The sequence below is a fragment of the Gadus morhua genome, chromosome 15 (assembly GCF_902167405.1).
Source record: "Gadus morhua chromosome 15, gadMor3.0, whole genome shotgun sequence".
In the NCBI taxonomy this organism is placed as follows: Eukaryota; Metazoa; Chordata; class Actinopteri; order Gadiformes; family Gadidae; genus Gadus; species Gadus morhua.
In genome coordinates, this window is record NC_044062.1 from 26,367,728 (window position 1) to 26,381,804 (window position 14,077).

Here is a 14,077-nt window from a genome sequence, read left to right on the forward strand (position 1 = left end):
AGCAAAGACATATGTTAGACTACTCTTTATAGAGCAGGTGTAGGCAGGTGATTGGTAGCTGGTGATTGGTGATTGGCGGCCAGCCGCGCGTGATTTGAGTCCTCCTGGTAGAACTACCAGCAAGCTTAACATTTATATATTCATGTTGTCTGGTTGAATGCTGAGTTTTTCTGTTTTATTTCAAAGTCATGCTGTCAATTTCCACCAGGCGTGTAACGGCAGCGTAGCTTGCGAGCCAGACGTATTCACGTGAGATCACGAAATCACGCGATAATCCTAAACCTAATGTACTCACCTTCCACTCCCAAAACTACTGCAATTTTTGTCCTTATAAAAAGGGCAAAGCCAGGCAAAGCCAGGCTTCGTCCTTTCTGACATTGTCCTTATAAAAAGGATGATTTATTTAATTTGATTTTATAAATTATTTATGTTGAGATCTTTGTTCTGTGTTCACATTAAAGGATTTGATTAAGCAATATTTTTTTTCAGTTTCAGCTCAATTTAATTTGCTGAATGGAGCTGATATGGACCTGAAGGATTCCTCGCGGGTCAATGTGGAGGCTGATATATTCGACGAACTACTGAGATCTGCTAAAGTATCTTTCAAGGTGTCCACTGAGCTCTCTGGTAATTTTCATGGTCTTTTTTTTAAGCATTTAGCAGATGTTTTTATCAAGTGCATTTGTCAGTAAGATGTAACTAACAGCAATGTACCACTATTCATTTAGTATAGGGGGATTATTTATTTATGAACACGGCGGATGCGCGAGCAGAATGATGGCAAAAGAAAATTTGTTTGACCGGTTGCCATGGTTATCTCTGTGTGGTTAATTTGCAGTTGCCGTGTTAATTAGCGATTTTGTCAGCTTACTGTTACATTAAACTTTAATCAGAAAACTCGCTTATATGCTATAGACCCTATAGTATCTGTGGTATAAAGGCTGGTACGAATGTCAAATTATTAATATGTAAACTTTATGTTGAAAATATAGACCGTCGCGATTCCAATTGAAACGAATGGCGCGGTGATTATTCTTCAAAATGAGAGCTGGTAAATTGTGAAAAATGAATTAAACTATAATCAGACAACGCCGTTATATGCTATAGACCCTAGGCCTAGAGTATCTGTGGTACTAAGGCTGGGACGAATTTTGAATGATAAATATGTACAATCAATAACGTTAGCTCTCTGGCTCATAGCTCAGCAGACTAGAATACCTCCCGTTGCCAAGTCGTAGCTACGGTCCGTCCTATTTATGTGAAAAACGTTATATTTGGATTTTAAAACGCATGAAAATATAAATGAATGATCTTAATCTATTTTCTTTGGCAAGTATAAGCGGGATGATGCCCTTCGAGGTGACAAAAACTTGTTTGATCGATCCTAATTAAAGGGCACTACTTTTTGAGGTAGATTAATTCAAACAGAGTATATATTTAATAAGCATGCAATATGAATAAGAAAAAGCATAATTATTAAAGTATTTTAATTGTTTTATGTTGGCAAGCAAGAAGTAGAATAAATGGGATATCAGTCTTATTAATAGGGTTTATGCAACCAACCGCACAACACGACATGATTGCGGCTCTTGTCGCTCTCGTCTCTTTCTGCAAACGACATGCACGTAGAGCGGGGAGTGACGTAGAGTGATAATCCCTCTATAGTGGTGGATTTACTGGAACATAAATCTATAGACCATAAATCTGTATCACCACAAAGAATGCCTTGTCTTGAGTAATGTGCTGTTATTGAAGGGAAAATGTATTGCACTGAACTCCTGCCCCTGTCCCCTTAGCTGAGAGCGAGGTGTCAGATGCCTCCTTCGTCTCAGAAGAGGGGTTGTTCTCACCATTCCAGCCTGTGAGGTCATCTTCATCAGTCGAGTCTGTGAACTCCACAGCTTCAACAGTGAGCCAAAAAGAATGGAAAAAGTGACAACTGACTGAGGGACCACCTGACTGTAACATGGCAATAGATGTGAGTTGGTTTTAGGTTGCTGGTAGAATGTTGATCTATTTTCATAATTAGTAGCGGGCTGACCTGGGATCTCTGTTGCAGATTGTTTCTAATGCTCTGCGTCAGAAACCAGGGGGTCAAGATGTATGCAAAGAGTATAACCAAACTAAGGGCCTGTCTGATTCTACAAGAAAGAAACTTGTCAACATCTTGACAACAATCTCAATACAATACAATACAACTTTATTAATCCCACTAGGGGCAATTAGTTTGAGCAGCTTGTATACAGACACAGTAACATACAAACAACAAATACACATACACAAATACGGAGCATTTAGTAGTTGAATTGCAGAGGGGATTAACAACTTGGAATGGCGGTTTGTTCTGCAAGCATTTAAAGCGTAGCGACGCCCTGATGGCAACACAGAGAATTCACTTTTAAGAACATGACCAGAAGAAGCCAAAATACCTGCTGCTTTCTTAATGATTTGCCGATTGCAAAAATAAATCAAGGTGTCAGATATGATTGAGAGACATGGGTTAGTATTTGTCATGTTCTCAACCTTTTACACATGTTCATGTTTCTCTAAACTAAAAGTAAAATGTAATGTTATTTCTATCTGCTGCGGTGTAGGAGGATCCCTCCAGTTAAAGGTCCCATGACATGAAAATCTCACTTTATTTTCTAACATAAATATGAGTTCCCCTAGCCTGCCTATGGTCCCCCAGTGGCTAAAACTTGCGTTTGGTGTAAAACGAGCCCTAGCTGTTCTGCTCGCCTTTGAAAAAACGGAGGCTCAAGCGCGCTGATTTGGAATGTCTTTATTTATGTCGTCATAAAGCATCTAAGCTCCTCCCCTTACTCTGCTTGGCCCGCCCAGAGACGTTGGCCTGCCAATGAGACACGACCTTGCGAGCGCCACATGTGTGTGTGTGAATACACGCACTGTAACGCAAGTGTTTCTTGTCGGTTCTTTGACGTCTCTTGTATTTCCACAACGAGACAGTGGGGGTTATCTGAGCCATGGTTGAGAAGGAATTGGGGTTAAGGAACTTTGGCTTTGACTCGCTGAAGTACATGAAGTGCGACATGCCGCCGGTTGCCGCGAGGCACCATCACCCGGCAGCGGGCAGCCGGCAGCCGGCAGCAGGCAGCAGGCAGCGTGCGGTTCAGTCTACTTCAGATTGATGTGAAAGTGGAAGAACCAGAGACGTTGCAGAACCCGACAAAGTCGTTTGTGATCCATAATATCGTCTGGAGGCGCACACAGCTTTTGGCCGTGATAATATGTATTATTTGATATAGATATCTATGCATTATATGATATTATTTAGATATAGAGCTCCAGGACTATAACGCAAGTGTTGTACACTTCCTTGTTATTTGGATAACTGTTCTGCTTTTGGTGTTATGGCGCATAACACGTCGGACTCTCGTCTCTGGTATTTCTACAACGAGACTCGTAGTGGGGGTTATCTCAGCCGAGGTTGAGAATGAATTGGGGGAAGGAACTTTGGCTTTGACTCCCTCAAGAACATGAACCACGACATGGAGGAGAAAGGGATTGTTGGCAGCGAATGTCTCCCGCTTGAGCCCCGCTGAGAGTCCACCGCCGGAGGCGGAGGTGCCTAAGCGCTGCCCGGCAACAATCCCTTTCTCCTCCTTGTCGCGGTTCAGTCTACTTCACATTAATGGTGGATACAATGATTCGTTTCCGTGACCCAGTACGCGTGATTCAGTTCGCCACGAGGAGTCGTTCGCGAATCGTTCGTTCGTTTGTTCGTTCGTTCAGTCGAGTTTCCGGTAGCACTAACTCCACTGAGTCTGACTGACTCAGCTGAGAACCGTGCAATAGGGTCCATTCCATGATGCGATCTACTGCTACCGGAAACGAGGCTGAACGAACATACGATTCGTGAACGACTCCTCCCAGTTCAGTCGAGTTTCCGGTGAATCGATTCACCGGAAACTCGACTGAACGTGGAGGAGTCGTTCGCGATTCAGCCTAGTTTCCGGTAACGGTGAATCGCATCATGGAATGCACACCATTGCACGGTTCTCAGTTGAGTGAGTCAGACTCAAAGGAGTTAGTGCTACCGGAAACTCGTTCGTTCGTTCAGTCGATTTTCCGGTGAATCGAATGGTGAACGAGACGACCGAACGAACGAGAGAGACGAACCGGTTCACTTCGTTCGCTCTAAAGACTCGGTCATTCGAACCGGTTCGCGAACGAACGAGCCAACACTACTTCACATTGATGTGGACGTGGAAGAACCAGGAACGTCGGAGAACCCAAGGGCGGTCGTTTGAGATTCATAATATCGTCTCACAGAGCTTTTGGCCCCGATAATATATATTATATGATATAGATATCGAAGTCGGCTATATGATAATATTTAGGTATAGAGCTCCAGGACTCCCGTGTGTTCTTGAATATTTAGAGAACACGGCTAAAGGCTGTGTGCGCCTCGCCATTGCAACATATCCACTGTAAACAGAGCGCATGGTACCGTGGCTGCAAGCTGGTCAGAGCCACACCCCCACCCTCCTCCTTGACCCGCCTCGCTCCTCCTCATTTGCATTATAGCATTCTAGACACCAAAACAGTGCATTTGGGGGAAACTCAATGTGCAATGTGGCTCGGAGTGGCTGTAACTCTGCACCACGGCCGCATTACCTATGCTCTGGGAATTCTCACTTTCTTCCCCAATTTGAAAGATAAGGACTCACCAACTGGTTATGTGATTATTAAGTTGCAGAAACCCCTGAAGTTGGTTTATTTGCACGAATAGGGAACAGACTTAATTATGAAATGTTAATTTTTTTTTTCTCAAGAATGTGTCATGTATATGACGTGTCTTGTTACAATGTGTTTTCTTATATGACAGGAGCATTACTATGATCCTCGCAGTGGTCAAGGTTACCTGGCCTATAGATTGAAAACAGTGAGCGTAACAATACAGGCAAATCCGACACGAATGCCAGGCCTGTTTATGAAGGTAGCCTGAAGGTTCTGCGAGAGACCTCAGCATCTGAACAGCTATCAGGTGATGAATGCATGGAGGCAATGTCCATCATGAAACATTCGGTGGACTAGCCAGTTGTCAAAGAAAAAATGAAGGCAATGTTCAAGCATAGACAGAAGATGCTACGCGATCCTGACCAGTCCTCGCTTGTCCTGGATCACTTCCCCCGATTCCTGGATACACCAGGCCTGATAAGAAGTACATGAACTTAACAACAATTGATAGATATATAGTGTAGATATAGTGTTGTGTTTTTAATATGCTTTTCTTTGTATTAGATTGACCAAGACTTCACCAAGCTCTTTGGAGAGGATGTCTCTGGCAAGTTCATTGCAAAATGGGCAACTTTCTACAAGGCTAGGGTCATCACTGTCTGCAAAAAAAAAAAAAAAAAAGTGCCCTGGCACTCATCTGGATGACCTTCTGTTTGCGCATGAAGAAGCAAGTGAATGTGGTAAGTGTTTATGGATGTTTGCTTTGAACAGTATTCATTATGTGTATGCTTATGCTTATGATCTGTGTGTGTGTGTGTGTGTGTGTGTGTGTGTGTGTGTGTGTGTGTGTGTGTGTGTGTGTGTGTGTGTGTGTGTGTGTGTGTGTGTGTGTGTGTGTCCACTAGGATGGAACAGTGACTTGGCTGCTATCCTCCTGCTCGTTCATCTCTTGCCTCCAACCGCAAAAGGAAAAAGACACGTAAAAATCAGTACTTCTGAAGCGTCTGACCATGTGCTCAAATTCATGAAGGTATGTTGTTTATGAGGGGCCGCCTGGGACAGAATTCATACTTGGTCTTACACACACTATTATAATCTTGCATATACACCACTATACTCATACACACACACTATTAAACTCCTTTTACATGTAAGTATGAGAGTGTATAGTCGTGTATGTGAGAGAGTATAGTAGTGTATGTAAGAGGGTAAAGTAGTATGTGTAAGAGGGTATAGTAGTGTATGTAAGAGAGTATAGTAGTGTATGTAAGAGAGTATAGTAGTGTATGTAAGAGAGTATAGTAGTGTATGTATAGTAGTGTATGTAAGAGAGTATAGTAGTATGTGTAAGAGAGTATAGTAGTGTATGTAAGAGAGTATAGTAGTGTATGTAAGAGAGTATGAATGAAACGGAAGTGAGTTTGAATGAAACGGGAGAGTGTGAATGAAACGGAAGTGAGTTTGAAATGTTCATAAGAGTCCGCAGAAATCGAACATTACATTGTGTATATGCACAAGCCATCTTATACAAAGCAGCCGAAAAATAGAAAACCGAAACGCTACTATGTTTTTTTTTAGAAAACTGCGATTCAGGGTTAGAATTCTGCTATTGTCGTCTGATTCATTGAATCCGCTGTGTTTTCCCCGGGCGGCTGCCTGGTTCGCCCGTGCCTAAAACCGCCACTGTGTATGTGAGAGAGTATAATAGTGTATGTGAGAGAGTATAATAGTGTGTGTAAGACCAAGTATGAATTCTGTCCCAGACGGCCCCTCATAGTTGTTGACAGATGTTTTACTTCTCGTAACATTACATTGATTCTCACTATTTGCTAGCTGTATGATCTCCCTCTTAGAGTTAATAAAAGGAACACTGTTTAACAAGACATTGTAAAAAAAAAATAATAGCCATTTTGATTGCATACATCATTCATCACTTGTGTGAGAGCAAACTCAAATCACTTTTCCTAATATCTCATCCTTCAATCTTAGGTTTGGACAAGCATGGCAACCTTCCTTCACAATGTTGAATCCTCACAACCCTTCCTCCTCTGCATTGGAGAAAAGAAGACGTGTATTCAGAAATTTTACATCATCCTGGACCACAAGCCCATTCCCTGCATGTCGCCGACTGCGGTAGGGGCCTTTGACGAACTGTTTAAGGTGCACTTTGTGTTTTCTCTGTCCTATGATGAGGCCTTATTCAACTTCTAAACTTTCATCCAAACAACCATATACGGCATCGATGTGGCCACCGCAAAGGAGAGTCGAAGGGTCAAGGAAATCAGAGTGAGAATCAATAACGTTTAAACATGTTCAACTGTTACATTTGCAAGGTTGGCCAAATAAATTGTTCTGTTCTTTTTCAGCATTTCAAATTCAGCCATGCTTTGTACCCAGGGAGGTCTTTACGTTTGAAATGTGGGGAACATGGCCGTTCATCTCTTTTTTACACATATTGTGGGTTCAAGAAACATTTAAAGAAAATTCATGGACACTGTTTAGCTTCAGATCCTGTTGATTGTCCAAATAATGATGACATGGTGGACAATGTTTGTGTTAATCAATTGCCAAGTGATTCAACTGTCAGTAACCAATCCCCTCAAAAAAAAAGGCAGTTGGTGGATATGTGTAGCTCAATTATCGCTCAAGTGCAACACCAGTGTAATGTTAATACAACACTTGCAAGTGTTGTGCCCTGTTAAATTCAAACAAGAAATAGTGATAAGTTAACTAAAATTGAGTGTTAAACATTTAACACTCTCCGAAATGTTACTTTTACACCAGGTAGTGTGGATGCATATAGACTCTTTGCCGGTGTTAAATTTGACTTCACAGGTGTTAATTTAACACCAGTGTTTTTGCTGTGCACCTTGGAAAATGGACAGCCTCGATGATGCACAGTAGGTGTGGGAAAAATAATCGATTCTTCGATGCATCGCGATTCTCGCTTGAACGATTCTGTCTCGATGCAGATAAATTAATAATCTGAATAAAAAATATATATATGTATATATATATTTTTTTTGCCTGCTGCAACATTCTGTTCGCCAGAGAGGGATAATTTTTTGTAATTTTAAAATTATTAAATTTATCTTCAGTGTATTGGCCAATCTGATTTGTCTTGACACGATTGCGATTCAGCCATAGAATGCGCGCAAACTCACAGCCAGACACAAGAACTCCTTCTAATTCAAGAGCAGCTTTTCCTTTAATAACAAAGAAAAGAAAGATTAGAAAGAAAATAAAACTGAAACCTATTTTTTGCATGCTTCCATATTGTGTTATAATGCAAGCTCCATTGATTATTGCATTGTTCATAGAAAGTCATATTTGTGACAAAAGCTTTCTCTCTTATGAAATATAAGATAAGTTAATTCATCTGTTGATGTCTTTAATGATCATTACAAAAGTAGGAAGTGATTAGCAAACTCTGAGTAGCAAACCCAGATGTATATATATATTTTAGAAAATTACGCATGGAAATGTACATAAAAAAAATTGTTGCATCGAGATGCATCGATAGTCGCTTCAGAATCGAATCGTTGACCTCATAATCCGAATCGAATCGTTAGGTGCCAAGAGATTCCAACCCCTAATGCCCAGCCCCTGTATCTGTTCCAGCTCCTAATCTACTCTGTCCTTCATGATATAGGGCACCGCCCTCGGCTTAAAGAAACGTGGTGTGGCATTGGGGTCGACTCTGAGCTTCACTGTCACTCGCTTCAGTGTGCCCTGCTCGTCCCTGAAAACGTTCCTGTACCGCTGCAGAATGTCCTCCGACGTGTCTGCATACTTAATTTCATGCCAGTTGATCCCGATTTTTTGTAGCCAGTCACGGCCTAAAAGACTGCATCATCATCATTATATGTCTACATCATTTCCCATTTAATGACTTTGAGTGAATAATAGATATAGATAAGAATGTATTTTAGTTTACACCTCAATGTCGCCTTTGCATGTGCTGGTAAGTATTATAAAATATATATATACTCACATGTATATGCTTAAAATAAACTTAAAATAAAATTATTTAATTTAGCCCTGATTTGATTAATTGCTATCGAAAGCTCACTAAAGGTACATTACATTTGCCTAGTAACCTAGTTGCCTAGTAACGGGGACGCTGGCGAGTCTAACGCCGCTCTGTATGGCTTGTTTTTATTCAGTATTTCCAATATTTCTCACGATTGCATTGAACATTTTGTCGTTTTTTTTGGTCTTTAGTAGTTTAGCTAAGTTTACTAGTTATATATAGTCACTTTTCGCTATTGTCAGTGCGCCAGTTTTCTTTATTTTTACGTGTTTTATACGTGAGGTCGTACAGTTGGTGGACGCTGTTGCCTTTTGAACGCTGTTGCTGCTGCTGCTCACCGGAACGTCATTCTGAACATTATTTTTTCGCGATTTTCTTTTTCTTTCTAGTCTTTTAACTTTTTATCAGTTTTCTTTTGCTCACTTTCAACACCTTCTGTCTGAAACCCTTCTGGACCTCGGGTCGGACTACAAAGTTAAGTTAAGTAACTGCGTCAGTTTTCTTGATTTATTTATTTATTTCTGAACGTTAAACGTCTGCGTGTTTTGTTTTGTGTTTTGTGTGTGGAGTCGTGCAGCTGTTGGTGGATGACACCTGCTGGCCGGCTAGACTGCTGTTAACCCCCGGCGCCGTCCAACTGGTTTCCCCGTCTCCAGCGTAGCTATAACCGGCTTGCTCCACTCCTCTGCCTCCGCTGTGCTGGCTCTGTGGCTTCACCATAATCGCCTGGATCTACCGCTGGCTTCTTCCAACTTCACAACCTGTGGATTTTAACCTGTTCCTCTGGATTGCGCTATGTTTGACTCTCACGTAACGAGTGCATCTCTGCCGCTCCGTTACTCGGTAACGGAGATGTTACGTCTACGGATCTTCTCAAGGACCCAACCACCTCAGCTTGCATCCCACCAGGACATTCTCAAACGACCAAAATACATCCACCGAGGCTCTGGGCCCCGTTTCCCGAAAGCGTCGTTAGCCTAAGTGGATCGTGAAGTGCGTCGAAAGGGCATCGTAGAGTTTTCACCGCGTTTCCCAAAAGCATCGTTGGTCACGAACGTCTTGAAAACGCTCGTAGCTAACGAGTACTCCAGGGGTGCTCGTAGGTACTCGTAGGACGCTAAGAGCATCGTCAGCTATAGCCTCAGTGGCGTCACCATCGGACATTCCGTATATTGGATGCGTTTTATTAAAACGCATTGCGCCTTTATGTTCTTAGTTTGGTAATTAATAAAGATTATTAATTAATTTATTAATAAAGATGTTAAAATGGCCAAAATAAAACGGGACAGTCCAGAAAATGTTTGCGCAGGCAGGGCACTCAAAATGTGTGAGAGAAAGTGGGGGGATTTGTGCAGACTGACATAGGCTACTCATAAAACGTAGCATAAAATAATGTAAAAAAAAAATTAAATTAAACAAATTAAAAAAAATAACGAAATTAAAGAAATTAAAAAAAATAAAGAAATAAAAAAAATTATAAAAAACAAGCAAAGAAGCAGGCAAAAGGCTGGGATATTGTGGGGATTGGTCAAGTTGACGGGAATGTTTAGTGACATGAGGGAGGGTGGAGGGGGTTAAAAAAAAGTCTCAATCACTATTCGACGCGCATGAAAACCAGCAGCGTAGTTATGAGGGAGGCCGTCCTCACACCGATCTTCCTCATCGTCATCGTCCTCAACGTCCTCCGGTTCAAGCAATGCCACCCCAGCCTTAGCTGCAATGTTGTGCAACATAGCCGTCACACATATCACGGCGCATGACTTGGCCGGCGAAAACTGACTTGTGAAGGCATCTAAAGCGCAACTTCCACCTCCCGATCGTGCGCTCAACGATGCACCGGGCCAGACGGTGGGCTTCGTTGTATTCCTCATGGACGTCTCCCGGGTTATTCACAGGTGTGAAGAGGAATTATTTCAGGGGGGAAAATGCCGTGAAACGCACAGTGCATTCAGGATTAGGACTGATATATGTCGGTTTAAGCCTAATCAATTGTGTTTTAATGTCTTTAGCATTCATATAATTGCAGTCTATTTTTTTTGTAGGCTACTCTGCTGTTGTCCTTGATGGGGATATATTTTAACCCTTTTTAACACAATTTTCCTGCGACATTCCTGCGTCTCCCCCTCCTACGGAACCCATTTCAGCACCGTGTCAGTAGACAGTTACAATCCTACGACGTCGTGAGTGCAGCGGATGCGCGTTCACGTTAAGAGGAGTTTCGGGAAACGCTCCAAAGAAATTGACGATGGATCGCAAGATCCATCGGGAGAATGATCGTACGAGCGAAGATCCATCGTTATCGGGAAACGGGGCCCTGGACGGAATTTTCAGTACACTCACACCAGCAACAAAAACATCCGCTCCTTCTGGTCCACTGGGCCCCGCCCCCCTCCTCGCACAGCCCGTACGGTCAGTCCCGTCAATCACAGTGTACTGTCCCCTCTGCTCAAAGCAACCTGCTACACTCCACTCACCTGTCTGAAACTCTGTCTGCTGAACACCAGATCCCTCAGTAATAAGGCCCTTTTGATAAATGACTTTATTGTTGACCAGAGCCTAGATATTCTCTGCCTCACTGAGACCTGGCAACAACCAAATGACTTCTCCCATCTAAATGAAGCTGTCCCACCAGGTTTTTCGTTTATTAGTAAACCCCGGGTTAATGGGAGGGGGGGTGGCCTTGCTCTCCTCCATCGTGATAACATCAAAGTCACCACTGTCACAGTCCCCCTTCATTCCTCCTTTGAATGTCTAGCTGTAAAACTCTCAGGCCCCAAACCCACTATCATTGTCACCATTTACAGACCACCAAAACCCTCCGCCGTTTTCCTCAATGAATTCTCATCACTACTTACATCTGTATGTGCAATGTCCCCCACTGTTATCCTCCTTGGTGATTTCAACATCCACATTGACAACCCATCCTGTACTTTTGCTAATGACTTCACATCACTTCTGGACTGTCTTGGCATCACACAACATGTCAACCTCCCAACCCATAACAAAGGTCACATTCTGGATTTAATCTGCTGCACTGACATCACTCCCACTAACCTTGATGTCATTGATTTCCCCATCTCCGACCACAAAGCTGTACTTTTTGACATTCATACCCAACTACACAAAACCAAGGAACAACGGACCATCTCCTTCAGAAACATCAAACTTATCAACACCACAGACCTCTCCACCCTGATCAGCTCCTACCCCATTCTTCAGCTCTAAAATCAACACCATTCACCAACAACTGGCCTCATCTCGCACCCCCTCTGATGACCCACCCTGGATGATCACCTCTGGCCAACCTCTCATCAGCTCCCTCTCTGACTTCACCCTAGTAACAGAACAGACCGTTTCAGAACTCATCCGCAAAGCCAAAACCACCACCTGTCAGCTCGATCCTCTTCCCACCTCCCTTGTCAAAGCATGTCTTCCGTCCATCTCCCCCATGATCACCAACATAATTAACTCCTCCCTCACTACTGGTACTGTACCCCCCACTCTCAAGCTGGCTGCCATCACTCCCATCCTAAAAAAACCTGGTGCTGACCCAACTGACCTTAACAATTACCGGCCCATCTCCAATCTCCCTTTCATCTCCAAAACACTTGAAAGGGTGGTTGCCGCACAACTACAGTCCCACCTCGACACTAACAATCTCCACGAACCGTTCCAATCTGGCTTCCGTCCAAAACACAGCACTGAAACAGCCCTAGTCAAAATCACCAACGACCTCCTCCTTGCAGCCGACTCTGGATTACTCACCATTCTCATCCTCCTCGATCTCAGCGCAGCATTCGACACCATCTCCCACCCTCTGCTCCTGGACCGCCTAGCTGGTATTGGGATCACTGGTGCTGCACTCTCCTGGTTTACATCCTACCTCACCGGCCGTCAACAATTTGTTCAACTAAGCAACCACAAGTCTGGGTGTTCAGGTGTCTCACTGGGCGTCCCCCAGGGGTCAGTCTTGGGTCCACTCCTCTTCACCACTTACCTCCTCCCGCTGGGCACACTCCTCCGTCACCATGGGGTCCATTTTCATTGCTACGCTGACGACACACAGGTCTACATCTCCACCAAACCCACCGCTGCCATCCCCCCCACCTCCCTCATCACGTGCCTGGAAGAGATCCGGAGCTGGTTGAGCAGGAACTTCCTGAAACTCAATGGAAACAAGACCGAGGCCCTGCTCATCGGATCCAAATCCACCCTCACTAAATCACAACACACCCCAGCTCCACTCATAATTATCGATGGATTCCCAGTACCCTTCTCCTCCAAAGTCAAGAGCCTCGGCGTCATCCTGGACAACACCCTCTCATTCGCACCCCATATTCACAACATCACCCGGACTGCATTCTTCCACCTCCGCAACATCGCCAGGCTCCGCCCATCACTGACCCAATCCAGCGCTGAAATCCTAGTTCACTCATTTGTCACATCACGCATAGACTACTGCAACGCCCTCCTCACCGGACTCCCCACCAAACTTATCAACAGACTGCAGATCATTCAGAACTCAGCCGCCCGGATCATCACCCGCACCAAATCATCTGACCACATCACCCCTGTCCTCATTCAACTTCACTGGCTCCCAGTACACTACCGCATCCAATACAAAACCCTACTCCTCACCTACAAAGCTCTCCACAACCTAGCCCCCAGTTATCTCTGCGACCTCCTCCAAGAATACACTCCCTCCCGCTCCCTCCGCTCAACCTCTGCTGGACTACTATGTATCCCCACATCACGACTCACTTCAATGGGTGCCCGGTCATTCAGCTGTTCAGCACCCAGGCTCTGGAACTCCCTCCCCCCACACATAAAACAGTCAGACACCATTTCAACCTTCAAGTCACAACTCAAAACTCACTTGTTCAAACTCGCACACAACGTCTAACTGATCACTGTTTTGATTGTTTTTTTTAAATTTATTTCTTATTGCTTATGTTTATTTATTTATTTATTTATTTATTTTTTCCACAATGTCTTGCTTTTTAAAAAATGTATGATGACTATATGCTCTGTAAGGTGACCTTGGGTGTCTTGAAAGGCGCCTCTAAATTAAATGTATTATTATTATTATTATTATTATTATTACAGTATTTAGGGTGTATCTGTTTGGGGCTATAGGCTTGTAGCTCTGTCACTCACAGACTGACAACCAAAACATGTTTTCAAGCAATAGAGTTAGTCTATAAATGTGACCTATTTCGAGTCACTTGGCTGGCATAGCAGACCACAGCCAATTTGTAACAGAAAAGCAGCTCAATTTAACATTGGATTGTATGGGTGCCAGCCCATAACAGCAGTGAAATAATTAACAATTCCCACTAGCCT

The 14,077-nt window shown here is 43.4% G+C and overlaps 1 protein-coding gene across 1 annotated transcript; it reads left to right on the forward strand.

Moving 5' to 3' along the window:
- Positions 1-524: 524 nt before the first annotated feature.
- LOC115559746 (uncharacterized) lies at positions 525-13,547 on the forward strand (the record flags this gene model as incomplete). Its single annotated transcript, XM_030378804.1, has 3 exons — positions 525-627; positions 1,797-1,861; positions 13,029-13,547. Coding segments are annotated over exons 1-3 (687 nt in total), but the record flags the coding sequence as incomplete, so codon positions are not given.
- Between the last annotated feature and the right edge of the window lie 530 nt (positions 13,548-14,077).